Source organism: Pseudopipra pipra, chromosome 5 (assembly GCF_036250125.1).
Source record: "Pseudopipra pipra isolate bDixPip1 chromosome 5, bDixPip1.hap1, whole genome shotgun sequence".
Lineage (NCBI taxonomy): Eukaryota > Metazoa > Chordata > Aves > Passeriformes > Pipridae > Pseudopipra > Pseudopipra pipra.
This window is the reverse complement of record NC_087553.1, coordinates 52,404,343-52,422,298: the sequence shown is the minus strand read 5'-3', so window position 1 is coordinate 52,422,298 and position 17,956 is coordinate 52,404,343. Positions and strand designations below refer to the sequence as shown.

At 39.4% G+C, this 17,956-nt stretch overlaps 1 protein-coding gene across 8 annotated transcripts in view; it reads left to right on the top strand.

Annotated features, from left to right (window-relative positions):
* Window positions 1-15,087, top strand: part of TSPAN12 (tetraspanin 12) — a 45,768-nt gene extending 30,681 nt beyond the window's left edge. For all 8 annotated transcript variants that reach the window (XM_064656093.1, XM_064656096.1, XM_064656090.1 and 5 more), the window contains 3 exons: window positions 3,652-3,759; window positions 7,353-7,496; window positions 13,533-15,087. In XM_064656093.1, coding sequence (XP_064512163.1) covers window positions 3,652-3,759; window positions 7,353-7,496; window positions 13,533-13,829 — 549 coding nt within the window. In that variant the 3' untranslated portion in view covers window positions 13,830-15,087. The remainder of the gene's footprint in view (window positions 1-3,651; window positions 3,760-7,352; window positions 7,497-13,532) is intronic.
* Window positions 15,088-17,956: the final 2,869 nt, after the last annotated feature.

Below are 17,956 nucleotides of genomic sequence, written 5' to 3'. Positions count from 1 at the left end.
CCTATGGGCATAGCTGCCCTCTGGGGGGATTTTGCCAAGATGACTGTCATAACTAACATCCGTCTTTCCATAGACATCTTGTCAGTGGAAAGTACCTGAAACAACATAGCCTTCAGAGCAGTGGAACATGCTTTCTCCAGCCTTCCCTATTCAGTTTGAGAACCTGAAGTTATGGTGTATTTTAGTCTGACCCCCAAGCTTTCGATTACATGCTATGCTACTGAAACCCAAACCTAGGACAGTTTGATGAAAACTGGCATAAACCTAATATATGTTAAGGCACTGGTGATGCTGTTTCCCTCCAGAAGAAAACACTGCTATCCTTGCATCCCTTTCCTAAAGTAAGCAGTGCTGAATTCCATGCCACCATCATCTGCAGTGGGTCACAGCGAACCCAGATACTCCTTTTTTGCTTTTCTTTTTCTTTTTTCTTCTCTCCCTGTATATATATGTTTTTTCTTTCCTCATCCACTGAAATACTGGGTTGCGTTGAGGTTTTGTTGTTGTTGTTTTGCTGTTGTTTTTCTTTTTTATTTTCTCTTTTTATCTGATTTCTCACTATTATTCTCTTTGTCCTAACAATACTGCTTTTTGTGCGATAAGGTGGGGCACAGCTGGGTTTCTTGCTGCTAAGACCCATAGGGAATGTGGCAGTCTGGAAGAGCACAGTTGTTTTTCAGTGGTTCTTTCATACTTGTGCAGGTCACTTCCCTAGAGCATGCTTCCACCTACTCTACTTGATAAAGAAAAGAAGACTTCCTCTTATACCCATAAGGGTGACTTGATGTCATGTTTTTTTCAGTGTAGCATGAAATCACATGGGCCCCTGGTGGGTTTCAGAGAACCAGCTGGCATTAGTGTAGGTGGATGGGTGATGTTGTCAGAAATGTCACTGAGGCATAACCGCCTCTGCTGATTCCGTATGGGCTCTCCTTGGAGTGTGGACAAGTTGCTCTAAGAGTCCTTGCATAAACAATTTTCCTTCCAGCTCATGATAGCTCTCAGCATGAAGTGGGCCTCATGACTAATTTATTCCACCCACAAGATTGAAAAGCCAGTGTGGGTTCTTGGCTTACTTAGGAATTGATCAAGCCTTGATAATCATTAGAAGAATGAGTGAGTAGATTTCAGTGGCAGACCGAACTTTACAAATTTACATTAAAATCAAACCAGCATCTCTAGTTTTTGTTTTTCTACACACTACAGAAGAGCATTGTTGTATAGTCAAACAAATGCATCTCAGGCATCTAATATTGTGCACCACTGTGTATATGAGCTGATAGGAAGCTGTTTAGTAGATACATCAGTGTCCTTAGCTCACATAATCACAGAATATCACAGAATATGCTGAGTTGGAAGGGACTCACAAGGATCATTAAGTCCAGCTCTGAGCCCTGCACAGGACTCTCCCCAAGTGTCATACCATGTGCCTGAGAGTATCATCCAAACACTTCTTGAACTCTGGCAGGCTTGGTGCTGTGACCACTTCTCTGGGGAGCCTGTTCCAGCACCCAATCACCCTCTGGGGAAAGAACCTTTTTCTAATATCCAACTGAAACCTCCCCTGACACAACTTCAGGCCATTCCCTTGTGACCTCAGAGAAGAGATCAGTGCCTGCCCCTCCTCTTCCCCTCACAAAGAAGTTGTAACTGCAATAAGGTCTCCCTTCAGTCTCCTCCAAGCTGAACAGACCAAGTGACCTCAGTGGCTCCTCATATGGCTTCATCCTTGGAGCAGTCAGACACACAGATTGCAAAATCGCTCCTTACCTCCAGAATTCAAATTGCCTTTCTACAGTGGGATTTAGATTGTTTTGCCTTGCTTTTAATTTCCTTCTCTTACTTCTTTAGCATTTTTTCCACCTTTCTTTTTTCCCCCATTGATTTCCTAAAGAAGTTGGATGCCTCGTGTTGCAGGCATAACCTTGGACTGTGTTCAACTCAAACAATAAAAACTAATAAAAAAATATTCTAGCAAATATGAGCTTAATTGCAGCAATATCAAATTACTGAAGAAAGCAGAGTGCTAGCTTACAATGCAGAAGAAAGAGAAATGCATTGAATACAAACCAAATTGTTTTATTATAGTGACCAGTGTAAATGTTTGTGGTAGAAAGATTCTGTGATACTGTTTCGAAGTATTTTTAGTACTCTACTGCTAACATATTTTTCATGTGGACCATTGTGAGTTCAGCACTTTATCACTTAAGAGAGAAAAATCTGCTAAATGAAAGGCATGTTAAGTTTCTGGGACATTATTAATATATTAATGATATGAAGCTTTACTAGGGCATCAGAAATAGTAGCATAACTTAATAGCAGTAATGAAACATTATCACATGTTCTTATTTGTCTTATGGGTTCAGGCAGGCAGTGATTGTCCCTATGTTTTTGTAGAGCATAGAGTACAATGAAGACCAGGCTTCTTGGGAAATACTGTGATCAGGTTTTTTTATTAGATAACATTTGTTGCTACTTGCAGAATGCTTTTACTGTTTGCTCCAAATTGAACAGGATAGCAAAGTCACGACTGCTAGAGGAGCTGGGCTCCCCTGCCATCCAAGCGACAGCTGATATTGCGATTTCAATTTCTTTCACCATGATTGTTAAGGCTAATGGAAACAAGGCAAAACTCAACGTGAGTGATATATGTGCCTAGGAGGGCAATGCAGTCTTCAGCAACTTGTTTTGTTTTGGCACACTGAAATTTGTGCAGCTGAACGGAAGTGAGGTTCTAATCTTGATTCTTAAATGCATTGCATGCCTGGTGCCATAGCACTTGCTTCTGTTGTTTGTAACAAATTGCTGGCGTGTCATATTCAGAAAATGGAGAGCACCAGCACCTCACTTCTGAGTAGTCAAATTTGAAAGAAAAATACTTCAAGAATCCTTGAAGTATTTATTTGTAAATTTCAAGATTTACAAGACTGAGTTTGTATGAAGAAAAAAGATCACAGGGCCTCGTCTGCATTTCTTTGTTTCTGTTCTTGAGTAAGATACTGAAACGGAGCACGTTAAGGATACCTGCATACAGGACTCCAGACCAAGCCAGAAGATCATTGAAAAAACTCTTGGGGTAGAATTCCTTGCAATTAATTTTATATATGTAGAAGTTAGACATTTAGATCTAAGTTTGTCACCTTAGACAGTGAAGTGGATTTGAGACTTCAAGGCAGTGGTGCATCTGCTCTGTATAAATTACTTATCTTGAGATCAATTGCCCTGTTCAGCTGCCTGTATCTTTCTCTTGACTAAGAAGACACCAGGGAGATACCTAAACTGGGGCAGACAAATGCTATCCCCGATGGCTTGGATGGGACTCAGTTCAAGTTTTATGCCAGGAAAAAAATGTGGTAATGGTATAACCAAATTGTACCCAACTATCCCTGATTCTCTCCAAAACATAACTCCTTTTCCAGCGTAGATTAATTTGTAAGCAAAGGAAACAAATAACTTTTCCCTGATATTTTAAGAAAAGCTTGTGAAGTATTAGTATCATAAAAATTGCAACACTTGTTTTCCTGTTTTATTTGTATACAGCGTTATTTTGGTCATTGCACTGGAAAAATCACAAAATAGATGGAATTTGTGGATTTGGAGCTACAAGATTATTGATCCATTGTGTGTATCATTTATCTTTCCTTGCTCCAGGTTCCAGTGCAGTGGTCTGATATGATCACACTGAAAGCCAGGATGACCAATTATGGCCTACCTAGGTACCAGTGGCTGACCCATGCTTGGAATTTCTTCCAGAGGGAGGTAAGATGACAGTAATTCATGAACTGAAGTAATACATGCTCAGTAAGTGTTACTTATCTGCTAAAGGAAGAGGTTTGGTTTTAAGTGAAAAGTTAATTTCATATGAAACACTGTGTAGTGATGGTATCTTTTAACATCACTTGATATCCAGTTCTTTAGTTTTTATATGCCCTAAAGATGCTTAAACACCAAAAGAAAAATGTCACTAAATTCAGTTAAATTGCTAACCCTCTCTTCTCCTTTGCCAGCAAGGTTAGGACATCAACACCTTTTAGGATTACTGTAGCATTTTAGGATACAATGTATATAAAATTAAAAATCTGCAGATTAAGTAAAATGAATACGTGGTTTTAATATTAAACTGTGCTTCCCTTCCTGTAGGCTCTGTTAGTTTCTTTTCATCAAGCTGTCATGGTTAAGATATGTGTTTAGCTGGAAAGGAGTGGAAAAGGAAGTTTTCATAAAGATGCCTACACTGTCTATTTGGTTGAGGTTTGTGAAAAAGATCAGGGTTTTTATTTCCTTTTACTGGGGGGGTCAGAAACAAACCAAAAAGCTTCCTTGTGTATTCACAGCTTTGCCCTCTACCCTACTAAAATCCAGAACTTTTTTTAAAGAATGAAATATTATGTTACAGAAACATGAAATCGCCCAAGGTAAAACCCATTAACTCCAAATATAACTCACATGCAGGAAGAGAATTCCTTAAATGCCTGTCATTGTGCTGCTCTTGTTGAAATGTTGAAATCTATCAATGTTGCACAGATTTCCTGTTTATTTAAGCATTTCCTGGCAGTACTTGATTCGTCTGTATTTATACTAAAACCCGAAAGAAAGAGTTTAAACACCAGCATACCCCCACCCTGTTCTCTGCTCTGGCCATTCAAGTGCTCTGTGAAACTGAGTAATTCTTCATGTGCAGGTGGAGTGTTTATATCTGTTGTGTACCTGAGATAATATAATCAAATGGTCTCAATCAATTTTCCTTGAATAGAGCTGGTACTGTATCTTGGTTGAAATGCATAGGTTGAATAAATTAAAAACTGCCTCTTATCCTCATAGTTGTTGTGGTGTCATCATAATGGCTGGTTATAATATGAATATTAGTAACAAAATTTCAACTATGCCATAACTTTTCTAGGGTAGAAAAACTTTGTTTTAGAAGTTAGATTTTCTATATTCCATCTCTGACCAGATGAATGATTTGGGGAAAGTTTGAAGTGAACATTTGAGAAACCTCTTTTACAGATTCTACTTAATTAATGGGCTCTTCTTGATATTGTGTCCACTCATAACTCAGATGCTGTATTTATGAGCCTGGCATGTGCTTTATTCCTGAATGAGCACTTTGCTTGTGGCCCTTCTTCAGTCAGCTAAATTGTGATTACAGTTCTGTTACCAAAGATTCAACCCTGATCAACTTGGTTTTCTCTCTTCTGTGTCTTTTAACATCTGAGACAGATGGGAAATGTGTTTTCCCTCAGCCCTCTTGGTGTTCTAACACCAGGCTTGTGACTATGCTAAGGAAGATGGTAAGGGTCAACTGAAGTCAGGAAAGAAGAGCTGGGTGGGGGAAGAAAAGATTTGAGAGTAAGAAAAGGAAGTTTAATGACATGGTCTTTGCAGTTACAGTGAGGAGCCAAAGCTTGAGCTTTCCTTAAAGTCCTGTGTTGGAACTAACAAACTAATAAAAACAGAGACTTTAAAGTTGTGGTAAAGAAGGAAGAAGTGAGATTTTTAAGAGGACTGGTAAGGTCAAGAGCACAGTGTGTGCCAACAGTCTGGGCACTGATCTGCTTGATTGTGACCAAGGAGTGGTGTGGAATACAGGACTCTGGCTCTGAAGTGGGTAAGGAGGGGGGCAAATATGTTTCCAAGCCCATGGGTCAAAGGAACCAGAGGATGACTTACACTCAGGCTGGTACTGGAGGGCATTCAGACAGAAAAAAAATTGCATCTTGTTTCTGCAGCAAGACTTCTTTTCAGTCATGTCAAGTCTGCATCCAATTCCAAACCAAATCTAATGTAGCTGCTTTATCCCTTTTCTATATGAAAGCAGCTGCTAATGTGGTAGACTGGTCATTTGGCTTTAAATCTCTGGGTGTGCTTTGCAGAGGAGAAGACAGTTTGTTAGTCCTGCTGGTTTTTATAGCCAATTACGGCTGATCTGCTTTGCAGCCAGACTTCTTACATTTATGGTTGATTCTGCTGGAGTATTTGCTTTAGTGTGATACCCTTTCCTGTTATTTTCTGTTTTCCTTTTAGCATTTGCGATTTCTATACCTTTTTGCTCACACTTTAGTCTATTTTTTTTCCTTTTTTTTTTCTGTTGTAAGACCCCAGCCTCGCCTCAGGAACTCATCAAAGGGGTTTTACATCATAAAGATACAGAGTCCCAAAACCTGTCCAATGGATTTATTAAAAGGGCCTTAGGTTCATTTATACCTTAAGGTCACGCATGGGAAAAACACTGCAATGTTTTCAGGAGGTCATAATAACACACTTTTACTGGAAAACTTTGGAAAATAAGGGAACTTGGCAAAAGTTTAAAGAACACATTCAGTCAGAAAGCATTTCACAAAGCATTGACTTAGCAAATTCCAACCCATCCAGGTTTAAGTTACCCAACTATCAAGAAAAGGGGATTAGAAGTAAAGAAAAAGAGAGAGATAGAGAATTATACCTATTGCCTTAGGGCCACAGTAGCACCAACTACTACAAATCCAAGGGCAATAGGGCTGTGACCACGTGGAGGCCTCATGGTGTTGGTTTTATTTGCTCTGGACTCCTGTGACCACCCACCCCCTCCCCAACCCAAGTGGGGCTTCCGGTGTGCCAGCCATTCGGGATCTGGGTTAGGGGCCCCTGGGGGTATGGTGTGGGGTGTGTGACAATGGCAGATGGCCATTCTGGGGCTGGATTAGGGGCTCCAGGGGGTGTGGTGTGGGGCAGTGCTCCCCATGTGCCAGTGACTGACAGCTGCACCAAAGGCATTCAAGGAGGCAGGGTTTTGAGGCAGAGGACCATCCCACCTTGGCAGAACTTGATCTGCCCCCTCGCCCACACACTGAGTTGTTTCAAGCCATTGCTTTCGGTTCTCACATCTGTATTCAGGTAAATCTGTGCTTTTTCTGGTTTTCAACAGATGTGTCCATAGTTGTATCCTTGCAGGAATGGTCCTCACTAGTAAGACCTTTCCCTACTATTTCTTTCAGCCACTGGTATACTTGTCCATTGGTCACCATTTTGGCATGAAATTACCATGAGTTAGTTCCTTGTAGTAAGGATAGGAGAATTCCAGGACAGGACAATTTCTGTGAAGCATCCTTTGAGGAAGCAATTGGGATTTAATGGACAGAGCCATTCCATTGACTATTTCTGAGGTATTCATTGGTCACTACCTTGAAATTTTCATGTTGCTTTTATGTAAAAGTACAACAAAACAATGTACATGGAAGATCTTGTAGATACTTTTAGTTCTATGTACATATTTTAGAAGTTGGTATTAGGAATTTATTTAGCTTTTTTGGTGACCTAGTTTCATGAAGAAGTAACATCATTATTGCTGATCTTGGCTAATCCTTCCTTTGCAGTTTAAATGTTGTGGCGTGGTGTACTTCACAGACTGGCTGGAAATGACAGAGTTGGACTGGCCACCTGACTCCTGTTGTGTCAGAGAGTTCCCAGGATGCTCTAAGCAGGCACATCATGAGGATCTCAGTGACCTTTATCAGGAGGTAGGAAGAAAAGTATTAATATTTCAGAAGGCTTTGTGCATTCTTCCTGATACAGTAATTTTCTGAATTCATCATTTGTGGTGCAACAGAGTAATTTGTTTGTAGAGTAGTTGTGTTTATGGAAAGTGTTTATTGTGTTTATTATTAATGCTGAAGGAAGGACGGATGGACCTACCCACCCTTGCCTGGGAGTGAGATAAGTTAATGGCAATGCAGTTAACGTCTGAGATGTGCTTAAACATTGAGGTATTTATTTTATATTGGTTAGGTTGGAGTTCAAATTTGCTTTAATCCAAAAGTTAAAAATTAATTGTGATGTAATGTCCAGGCTCCAGCCCATTAAACTAATGTAGGGTAAGTGTAAGAGTACTCTAGTGAAATATATAGTGAAGGAGGCTTTTGAGAATTTCTTAGGAAGATGAGAACGCTCTTGATAAAAGGACTCATGCCAGGAGGCAGGTAATTCAGTTGTTGTACTCTGAGCATGCATAGAAACTTGTTGTGAAAATGTTCTTTTTCTCTACTGCATTACAGTATGATTATGTAAAAGGAATTACAAAAAAAGCACCTTAAAACCAGGAGAGGACCTATTTAAACTCAAAGGAGGTGATCATGGTAGCAAGTCATTACTGTTCTTAGAGTGAAAATTATAAAAAAAGATAAGTACGCTCTCTACTAAAACTCAGTTCTCACATAAATATTGTCCAAAGTCATGTTTTTCTGAAGACTGGTTTGCTTACTACCATTTTTTAGTGCTAACAGACCTCTGAAGACTTTTAATTGTGCATTCAGTAATAGCAGAATGACCAATAGTCCAGATAGTCCAACAGCGACAAAAGGCATGTCTCAATCAGGTAGTTATGAGGATCTGACAAGAGATGCATTCTTCATTTGATTGCTTTTAGAGTAATATAGGGTGCATAGGAAGGAGGATGGACATGAGAAGTGTGCTTTCAGGTGCTGAAGCATGAACATTTCTCCAGTGGATGGTGTAGCTCTGCATTGTGGAAGAGTACCTAAAGAACAGTTTTATTTTGTCCCATTTTTTTACACTGTTCAAGACCCTTTCTTACAAGAATCAGTTGCATGGCTTTTGTTCAGGAGCTGTGGAGCAATACCTCTGAAGAAGGGGAGATTCGCTATATAAACAAGCCAAAATGATTATTAGCTATTGCCAGGAACCAAACAAGTTTTGGGGAAATGAATTTGTATGGTATTGACTCTGTGAAGAGAAGTTATATCATCTATTCTGGACTTTCCGACATCCATCCTAGGAGGTGGTGTGCTTCCATTAGGAAGAGCTGCCAAAAGGCAGGTGCCTCAGAAGGCCAGTCTTTGCTAGGGAACCTTAAAGACAGCGGTGGAGGCTATTTTCTTTCCACCAGCTATTTGTAGAACCTCTCTTGCCTTCTGGCAAGGCTCACAGCACTGACAGCACTGGTTACTCTTTAGAGGTGTCAGTCTCTGAATAGGAAAGCCATTCAGGCTTCTTCTGGGGCCTGTGTGACAGGGAGAGTTCAGAAGGATGCTGAAACTGAAACCATACACCGTTGAAAACTCAACGAAACCAATATTTATTACCAAGAGGTGGCCAACAAAACGAAAAAACCCATGAGAGAAGAAGGAGGAGAAAAATAAGCCCTCAGTACGACTCCCCCAGTCACCCAGGTGTTGCTTATGAAGTTATCTTACCGACCCAGAATGCCTAGAATTACCCGTAGCAGAAGCTGCATTCTCGGAGAGTCAGCAGGCTCACAAGATAGCGGGTGTCCCCGCAAAAGGCAATGTTGTCCTTTGATGTGAAGCTTGCGTACTTCCAGCATGAGCTATCTGCTTTTTATACAATTAATTGGTGATGTCTACCTGGGCAGGTGTGGTCAGCACCGCCCAGCTAGAAGCCTTCAGTCCCTCCCAACGTTATGTAAGTGGTGTCCCTTCTGCACATGCGGGTGTATTTTGGAATTCCCCACAAGCTTGCGTGCTATACTTCAGGGGATCTTTTCTAAATGAGTCTGGGGGCATACTTCATCACCCTCCTCTTCGCTTTCTCCTTCGAGTGCCCTTGAAAGGTCGTCAACCAATAGAGAGGTACCAATTAAGTATAGTTTATACAAGATGCTTCTTTCAAGGACAAAGTTCTGGTTTACCAGTGCTTGTTTTCTCATAACTTGACAGAAAAAGAATAAACTGTCACAGGTAGCTGGGCCAACCACAGACTAAAAAATAGCAGCATCTAATTGAGCACGAATACAGCCTGCCAGTAGTATTCTTGAAGAAGAAAAAATTGTGGCTCACTCTTCAGTGATGGTTGTTTTTTGTAATACCATTGCCACTGTTAATACCACACAGACCAAGTCTATTGCAGAGAGCCCTCAAGAAAAGTGTAAACATATTGAAACTGTAGAACATTCATTTGCCCCATGCATCTTTCGTACTTATGTGAAAAGGCAGGAGTATGTAAGCAGTGTCACTCAATGAAAAACTGCTTTTTGAGCACAGGAAGCTCAGAAATTTCTGAGAGGTACTAGTCACTGGAGTGTCAAGTGTGCAAGGTTTTCTTGTGTCATATCTTCTGCTAACATTTCATGCCCACAGCCATATTCCAGGAAAGTAGTTCTCTGAACACTTCATATATTCAAATTCTTTCGGTTCTCCTTGGAGAAAATTAATAGCCAAAGATAAGGACATAAGGGCTGTGTTAAGGCCTACTTGATAAAAAGAAAGGCTATGTGGCTTTTTTTCTAAAAGAAACCTGAAGGGTACATTTATGGTTGTTCCGCCCCTGCTGTACCAGAGAGCATTTGGGGTGGATTCAGTACTTGGCAAAAATTTATTTTTTGGTTCTCTACGGCAGAACCCATTCCAAAAAGGGACAGGCTGTGTTCTGTTGTACCAGCCACAAAAATACTTCATTTCTCTTAGAGATATGTACAGTATTTGCTTGGCAAAACATTTCTTTCCATGTTGCTTGCCTGTGGGTTGTCTCACAGACTCTTGCAGTATACTTGCTAATAAGTTTATCAGTATCATGCAAAACTTCCAAGGCTAATCTGCCTAAATTCTGCTTTGGAGAGCTGAAGGAAAAAAAGCGTTTTTAGAAACTGATTCAAAACAAACTTGCGTAGTCTGGTGGTTTGAGAGGGAGCCTGATAAGATTAGCCTTGCTAGCCTAAAATTGGCTTATGTAAATGCTTGGCAAGTCCATTCTGGTACTTCAGAAAAATTCTTTGTAGTACTTCAGAAAACCAAAGTTTGGTTTGTCTGGGATTGATAAATATTTTTTGTTGTAACTGTGCTATAATTTTTTACTGAAAACTCAGAACTTTTTGTAGTCTAAATTGGAATCCTTCACAGTTTAATTTTTGCAGAAAGAAAGGTGACATAGTTCTGCTTGAGAGTATTTTTGGCAGGAATCATATTTTTCCCTGTGTGATTTTGAAAGCTGTTTTTCAAATGCACTAGTCTCCTTGAATTGCTTTTATTCTGATGAGCTTCACCTTTGGTGCAGTTCATGGAACAGACTGACCTTAGAGCATGATTGTGAGGGAAGTGTGAAGATGACAGTATGGCCTTGGAGGTCTGTTGTGGTCTGAGCTCTGCCCACTTTGAGGTGGGGAACTGCAGCCTAGATAAAATGATTGGTAGGGATTGATATCTTCAAAAACATCAAACTTGCATGTTCAATATTTTCTTTTGTTTTCTAGCATGATTTTGAGTACTCAAAATTTGTTTTAGTTAAATTAATTTTGTTTTAATTTTGGTTTTATTTTAATTTTTAATATTAAAATTTGTTTTCAATAAATAAAAAATATAATTGTGAGTATACTCAAAATTTGAGTATACAGAAGATTTGTTGATTATGTTGAAGGCTTATCTTTTCTGCTCTGAGAAGTGCCTTATTTAAGTTCAAGTTCTTATTCTATGATGTTGCAGTAAATCAGAAATACACTCTTTTTTCCCACTTTAAAACTGAAAGTATAAAATGGCTTTAATCCTTAGCTCAGTAGGAATGTGAAGCTAATTCTTCTGAATGATTGCTGCAAAGTTTTGTACTATATTTGACTTGGCAACAAAAGATCCCCATTTAGTGACAAACTTTTACTTTTGCCAAAGAAAGTATATTTTTATACTGTTTAACTGCAGGCTACCAACTATGAAAGTGTCACATAAGCAGAAATAAAATGCGTGAATGTGAAGATAACAGGGCTGGCAGGGTGTTTCTCAGTTTTGAAACTGATTTTGAATTTGTATGAGATCAGAACTGTAAGAACATCATTAAATGGAGGGAAACAGTCTATCTAGATTGGGCATAATTTGTCTCAGTTATGTGTCTGTACTGCAGGAGATGTAGGTATTAATGTTATCACTCTCTTTTAATGGATGTTTTCTCCAGGCAACAAATGATCTGAGTTTGAATATTGCTGTGGTGGAGCATTTTTAAATTGTGACCAGCATGTACCTTCATTCCTTTAAGTTATCAGAAGTACTAAAATGCAGCCGATTTCTCTGTAATTAAAAACAAATTTGAAAAATAGTATAGCTACAACTGTCTTCTAAGTGAAGAAAAGAAGATGCCAACATGACAGTTTTTGTTCCCCCTCAAGTTCAATTACATTGCTTTTGCTACAATGTGTTTTTTTTCTTTTGAAATTTCAAAGAATGCACATTTGCTCCTTCTTCTGTGTCTGTTACTGTTTAGGAAATGACATAGTGAAATGAGGAAAGACATTGAGATCCTTTAATTTACTCCGGTACAATTATCATATAGTACATTAATTTTCTTCAGATCCTAAATGAAAGTCTGTTGAATACAGTGTGAATTTTATGTATGTGGCAAAAATTGGGCCTTTTGTTAAGTACATTCAGGGCTGCAACATTTGAAATTGTTGTCTTTGGGGAATTCCAGCATGATTGAAAAGTGCTGTTTATCGTGTCCTGTCTTCAAATTCCATTGCTTTGATCAATTGCTTTCCGTTCTTAAGAAAAAACATAAGAAATATGTGATAAGGATTATAAATGCAAAAAATAACATTCTAAAGACAGTGCCCATTTTGATGGGTTCCTGATGTCTGCTTCTGGGACCAGTGCCTCGTGGTATTACCTCATCCAGTTTGCTACTCTGAATTTTCCATCGGTGTCTGTGTTTCTTTGATTTTTTTTTTTTCTTTTTGTGCTGTGAAACCCTGCAAAGTTTAGAATATAGAATGAGCATCATTCAGAGTAGCAAAGGGACTTCCTTTCAAAGTTTTATTCTCTCTAGGACTGGGCATCGCCCTTACTGACCAATGAGCATTGTAACTTGTGCTTGCAGCTGTTATTCAGTAGTTCCCAGAGTCACTGTCTCTTTGTGGATCCTTGCTGCCCTGTGAGGGCTTGGGAGCTTTCCTGAAGCCTTGTGTGGTAATTAGTTGGCTTTAATTAGTGAGGAAATTGTACAGCATGAATTGATGGTTTGGAAAGAGCTTAATTTCCATTTCTGTGCAACATCAACTTAAGATGTGTTAATGTAGTTTTCATCAGACTTTTTCTGATTAGGTTATTCAGGTCTGTAGATCTTTCCTAGAGTACTGTTTTAGTTTTGGATATAATAAAGGTGATATTTGTAGAAACAGCCTAAAGAGTTTAAAATAATTGACAACCTTGAGGATCTTCAATTTAAGGAGAGAATCAAGATGATAAAGACAATTTTCATTGCTTTTAAACAAAACCTAAACAAAACCAGCTGAGTTTCTTTAAAAATCAGTGAGTTGATATGAACTCAGATCAACTTTGAGGGATTTCTGAATTGAAGAGCAGCACAGATCTCTTGCAGCTTGTTACATGCAGTAAAGTCTCTTTGTGTGAGAAAACTTAAGGATGGCATTATGGAAGCACTTCAAAAGTAGGCAAAATAACTTTCAAAATATCGTTTGAAGGAAGTGAGGGATAAATTTTTGGGAGCCGGAAAATCCAGCACTGAGTAGGATGAGCTAAACCTTGGGAACTGCAAACCAAGTAATATTGACTGGGTTTTTTTAATCTATTTTTGTTTTCTAGGGATGCGGTAAAAAAATGTACACTTTTTTGAGAGGGACGAAGCAATTGCAAGTGCTGAGATTTCTAGGCATCTCTATTGGAGTTACGCAGATCCTGGCTATGATCCTCACCATTACTTTGCTGTGGGCTCTGTACTATGACAGAAGGGATCCTAGGACAGATCAGATCATGGCCCTGAAAAGTGATACCTCGCAGGAGCTACTGAAACCAAGCCTGACCAGGATCTTTGAACATACATCCATGGCAAACAGCTTTAATGCACACTTTGAAATGGAAGAGCTAGAGGTGATGCAATGAGTCTGAGAAGTCACGGAGGGTTTTAATTGTTTTGTTGTGTTTTTATTCTGTTCCATCAAATATACCAAATATACTGGTCATCTTATGTGTCAAAAACCAGCTAATGAGTGGAAGTGAAGGAGACAAGAAAGAAAAGCCTGTTGTCAGCTTCTTAGCCATGTCATCAACCTTGAAAGAGAGTTGATTTTGTGTGCTTGTTTTTTAAAAGGCACTCATTGAGTTGGGCATAATATTTTACTTACTGTCATAATCTGTGTGATGTATAAAACACTGATTCATTCACAAGTAGACAGAACCTCTAAGGAAACGTCATGGGAAAGGAAGAGAAATACTCATCTTGTGAAGAAACAGCGTGCTTTGGACAGACAAAATGTGACTTTGGTTGAAATGGACTTTTAAATTTTAATAAGCCATTTGGAAAATGTCTTAATCAGGGATCTGTGTATGTATAATTGTGTGTTTTCGTGTGTGCATGAAAAGCAGAACTAGAATTCAGGTTAATACTTGGATTAAAAAATTTGCAAGATTTGTAAAAAGGGCAAGATTTTCTTTTTTCTAACAAACCCTTTATCTTACCTTTTGTTGTTAAAGATGTTCAAAAATTTCTATTTTTATCTAACATAACTGTTTATTTTTTAATTTTAAATGTATTACACAGGGATTCAAAACTAAACTATAACTCTGGACAATAGACTTTAATTTTCTGGAGAATTCGTCCTTGACAGTTTGTTCTACAGACTGTTTCTTAGTGAAAAGGAAGAAAACCTTAAACGTTCTTTCCAAAATGGGAATCAATATAGGAGTAGCACATTATTTTAGAGAGAAATCTTTTCTCCTATCTGTGATTCCCCTGAAGCTAGAAACAAAAGACTGAAAGAAAAATGCTTACACTTCTGGATGCTATTGCAATAATTCTAAAAGTATATGAGGAGAATTTATACTTTGGCGACTTCTTCATTAAGAGCTCTCTGGTGGCTTAAAATGCCAACTGGAAATAGCATTAAAATATATTTATTGAGGTGGGAAAAGTGCATTTTACTGTATTTTTATGAACAGTGTTTATTTCATAAGATTATTTTTACAATTGGCCACGCTCCTGAAATATATATTTGTTCCACTGAGTATAGTAGTTTGTGGCAAATGGAGTTTTTACATAATATTACGTTAAAAAAAAAAATCTTTCATTTGTTTTGGAATTTGTAAAAGAAAAAAAAGTAAAGTGTGATTTGGTAGACAATAAAATTACTTTTCTCTTAAATTCCATGGCTTTTTTGTTTTTAATGGCTTTTTTGTTTTTAAGTCGTGGAGTGGGAATACTTTGAGTGGGCATTGTGAGGGTCCTCCTGCTAGTGTGAGTTAATTTGAAATGTCTTTACCCTTTCCAGAGAAACTACATTGTAAGTTTAATTTTCTTTTTTTTTAACTGTCTCTGAGAAAGCTTCTTAAGGGCTTGTGAAATTAAGGTCTTCAGTTATGTGGGCTGTTGTTTGCTTTTTAGTAGTCTGCATGTGGGTGTAATCATTTCAAGGGTAGTATTGCAAGCAAGATTACTTTTCTGCCTTTGTATGTCTCCTAAAGATGCTAATACTTATTTTGGGAGATAAGAAAAAGACTAAAGGATAGATTGTCCCAAAATTTTGCTTAGAGTATCTTTTTTGAGAAATACTTTCCTGTGTTCTATTCTGGAAGCCTTGGCCCAGTGTTACTGTGTAGGCACAGCTGACTTCCATGCCTGCCTCTGCTCAGCCTGGGCAGTATTGCTGTAGAAAAGGGTGAGATTCCTGTCTAGAAAAGGAGTAGGTGTGCTCAGAGTGCTACAGAGACCTGTGGTGCTACACAGTGGATTGAGTCGTCATTGTTTTTCCCAGTTTAAAAACACACAAAAAAAAGCCCATACAAATCACAAATGGTGGAATCTTGATAATAGATTGCATGTACACATACATTCAGCTGTGGATTACAATGGATTACAGCTGAATGTAGGAGATTTCCATTAAGTAAGGTAAAAAAGTAATATAAAAAGAAATGTAAAATTTCCTTTGTCCAGGAAACCCCAGCCCTTAAAGTTTTACTCAAGGAGTATCTGTGGAAGCTCCTTTGTCCATGTTCAGCTATCTCTAGTCTTTCCCTGTGAGGAGGAGTCAGACTCCCAGTTAGGGTTGCCTGTGTGTCTTCTTGTGTCCAGGTTAGAGCTCATGAAGGAACAAATATGGTGAGCCAAGCTAGGAGGATATGTTGGAATTTAGAGATACTTCCAGCTCAGGTCATTTGGTTTTAGGCTTTTCAGGTGCTGAGGAAGCACTGCCATCATGTGCAGTCAGGTTATTTTAACAGCAGAGGAATTGCTTGGAGTAGGCCTCCTTTGATATAGAACCAGTCCCCCAGATTTGGAGGTTTGTGGACCTCCAGTGAACATCTGCAGTCAAGGTAGCCTCACTTGGGCTTGGCTTCCCAAATCCTGATCCAGTCTGCATTCAGCGTGGGGCTGGTTTCATTAGTGGAACAACCCACATGTCAGAAATGATAAAATATTCCCTCCCTAGTAAGGACTATTGGTAAGTATTCTGGGAAAGAATCCTTCTATTTTGAGCATCTAACCACATTTGCAGAAATAGGTCTCAGCTGTAAATTTGAACACTCTCAGACTTTCTTAGCTCAGGCTGTGAGGTGTCTCTGTTTTTCTAGAGCTTCTTCAAAGAGCCTTAAAATTAATTGACTGAGCCTGCTCTTTTCCTGTAGAGCTTTAGTATATATGTAGGAGAGAGGCTGCTTGGCAAGAGGGGAACATTTAGATACTTATAGTAGTGAAAACTACTTCATCCTTTTCTTTGTCCCTCAGTTTTGCAGGAGTACTTGGAGAAGGATGGTGTATGCTTTGTTCTGTAATGAACTAAATCTCTCTTGTTGCAACAAACAACTGTGGAAATGCTCCTTAACGTTTTTCACCGAGCACTCAAGGTATGCTCAAGGAGAGCAATTGTATTAGACAAAGGAGGCACTCCCTGCTGCACCAGGTGTTCCTGTTCGGCCTAGTGAATCATACCCAGTCCCTGGGACTGTGCCTATTGCTGTGGGGCTAAGCACAGTCATGATTTGGGATTATAGGGATGCTTTTAGGGGGCAAAAATCACTATTCCCTAACATTGGATAAGGTATTGATTCATCTGCCAGCAGGTTGTATATCAAGGCTTTTGGAAGGAAGCAGCTATATTTTCTTTATAAGTGTTCATTTTGTAAAAGCATATATGAATATAAGGGAATGTATAAACAATAAATAGTAAAAAGAAGGGCTGTTGGTCACACAAACTGTACAGTTAAATATAATGGAAGAAGGGATTTTCAAATAGCTTTTGAAGTGTTTACTGCAGAAGCATTTTACTGGGTCTCAGTTAGTTAGAGCATGGTGCTAAAAACACCAAGGTCGCAGGTTCGATCCCCGTATGGACCATTCACTTAAAGAGTTGGGCTGGATGATCCTTGTGGGACCCTTCCAACTCAATATTCTGTGATTCTGTGAACTATGCAGGAAAACACTGATTATTAAAGTCTTATGACATTGAAATATTCAGGGTTTGTGTGGCACTGTTTTGGTAGTGGGGGGATAGAGGGGTGGCTTCTTTGAGAAGCTGAGAAGCTTCCCCCGTGTCCAACAGAGCCAGAGCCATCCAGCTCCAACACAGACCTGCCACTGGCCAAGGTCAAGTCCATCAGCGACGGTGTTAGCACCTCTGGGATAGCTATTTGAGAAGGAGAAAAAGTTATTGCAGCAACAGCAGCTGGAAAGAGGAGTGAGAATATGTGAGAGGAATAACTCTGCAGACACCCAGATCAGTGGAGGAGGGGCAGGAGGTGTTCCAGGTACTGGAGCTGAGATTCCTGTGCGGTCCATGGTGAAGGCCATGGTGCAACCAGCCATCCCACTGCAGTCCATGGAGGTCCCTGGTGGAGTGGAGATCCACCTGCAGCTTGTGGAGAACACCATGCCAGAGCAGGTGGATGCTTGAAGGAGTCTGTGACCCCATGCATAGCCCTTGCTGGACTGGGCTTCTGGCAGGACTTGTGAAGAGAGGAGCCCACACTGGAGCAAGTTTGCTGGCAGGACTTGTGATTGAGTGGGGGACCCACTC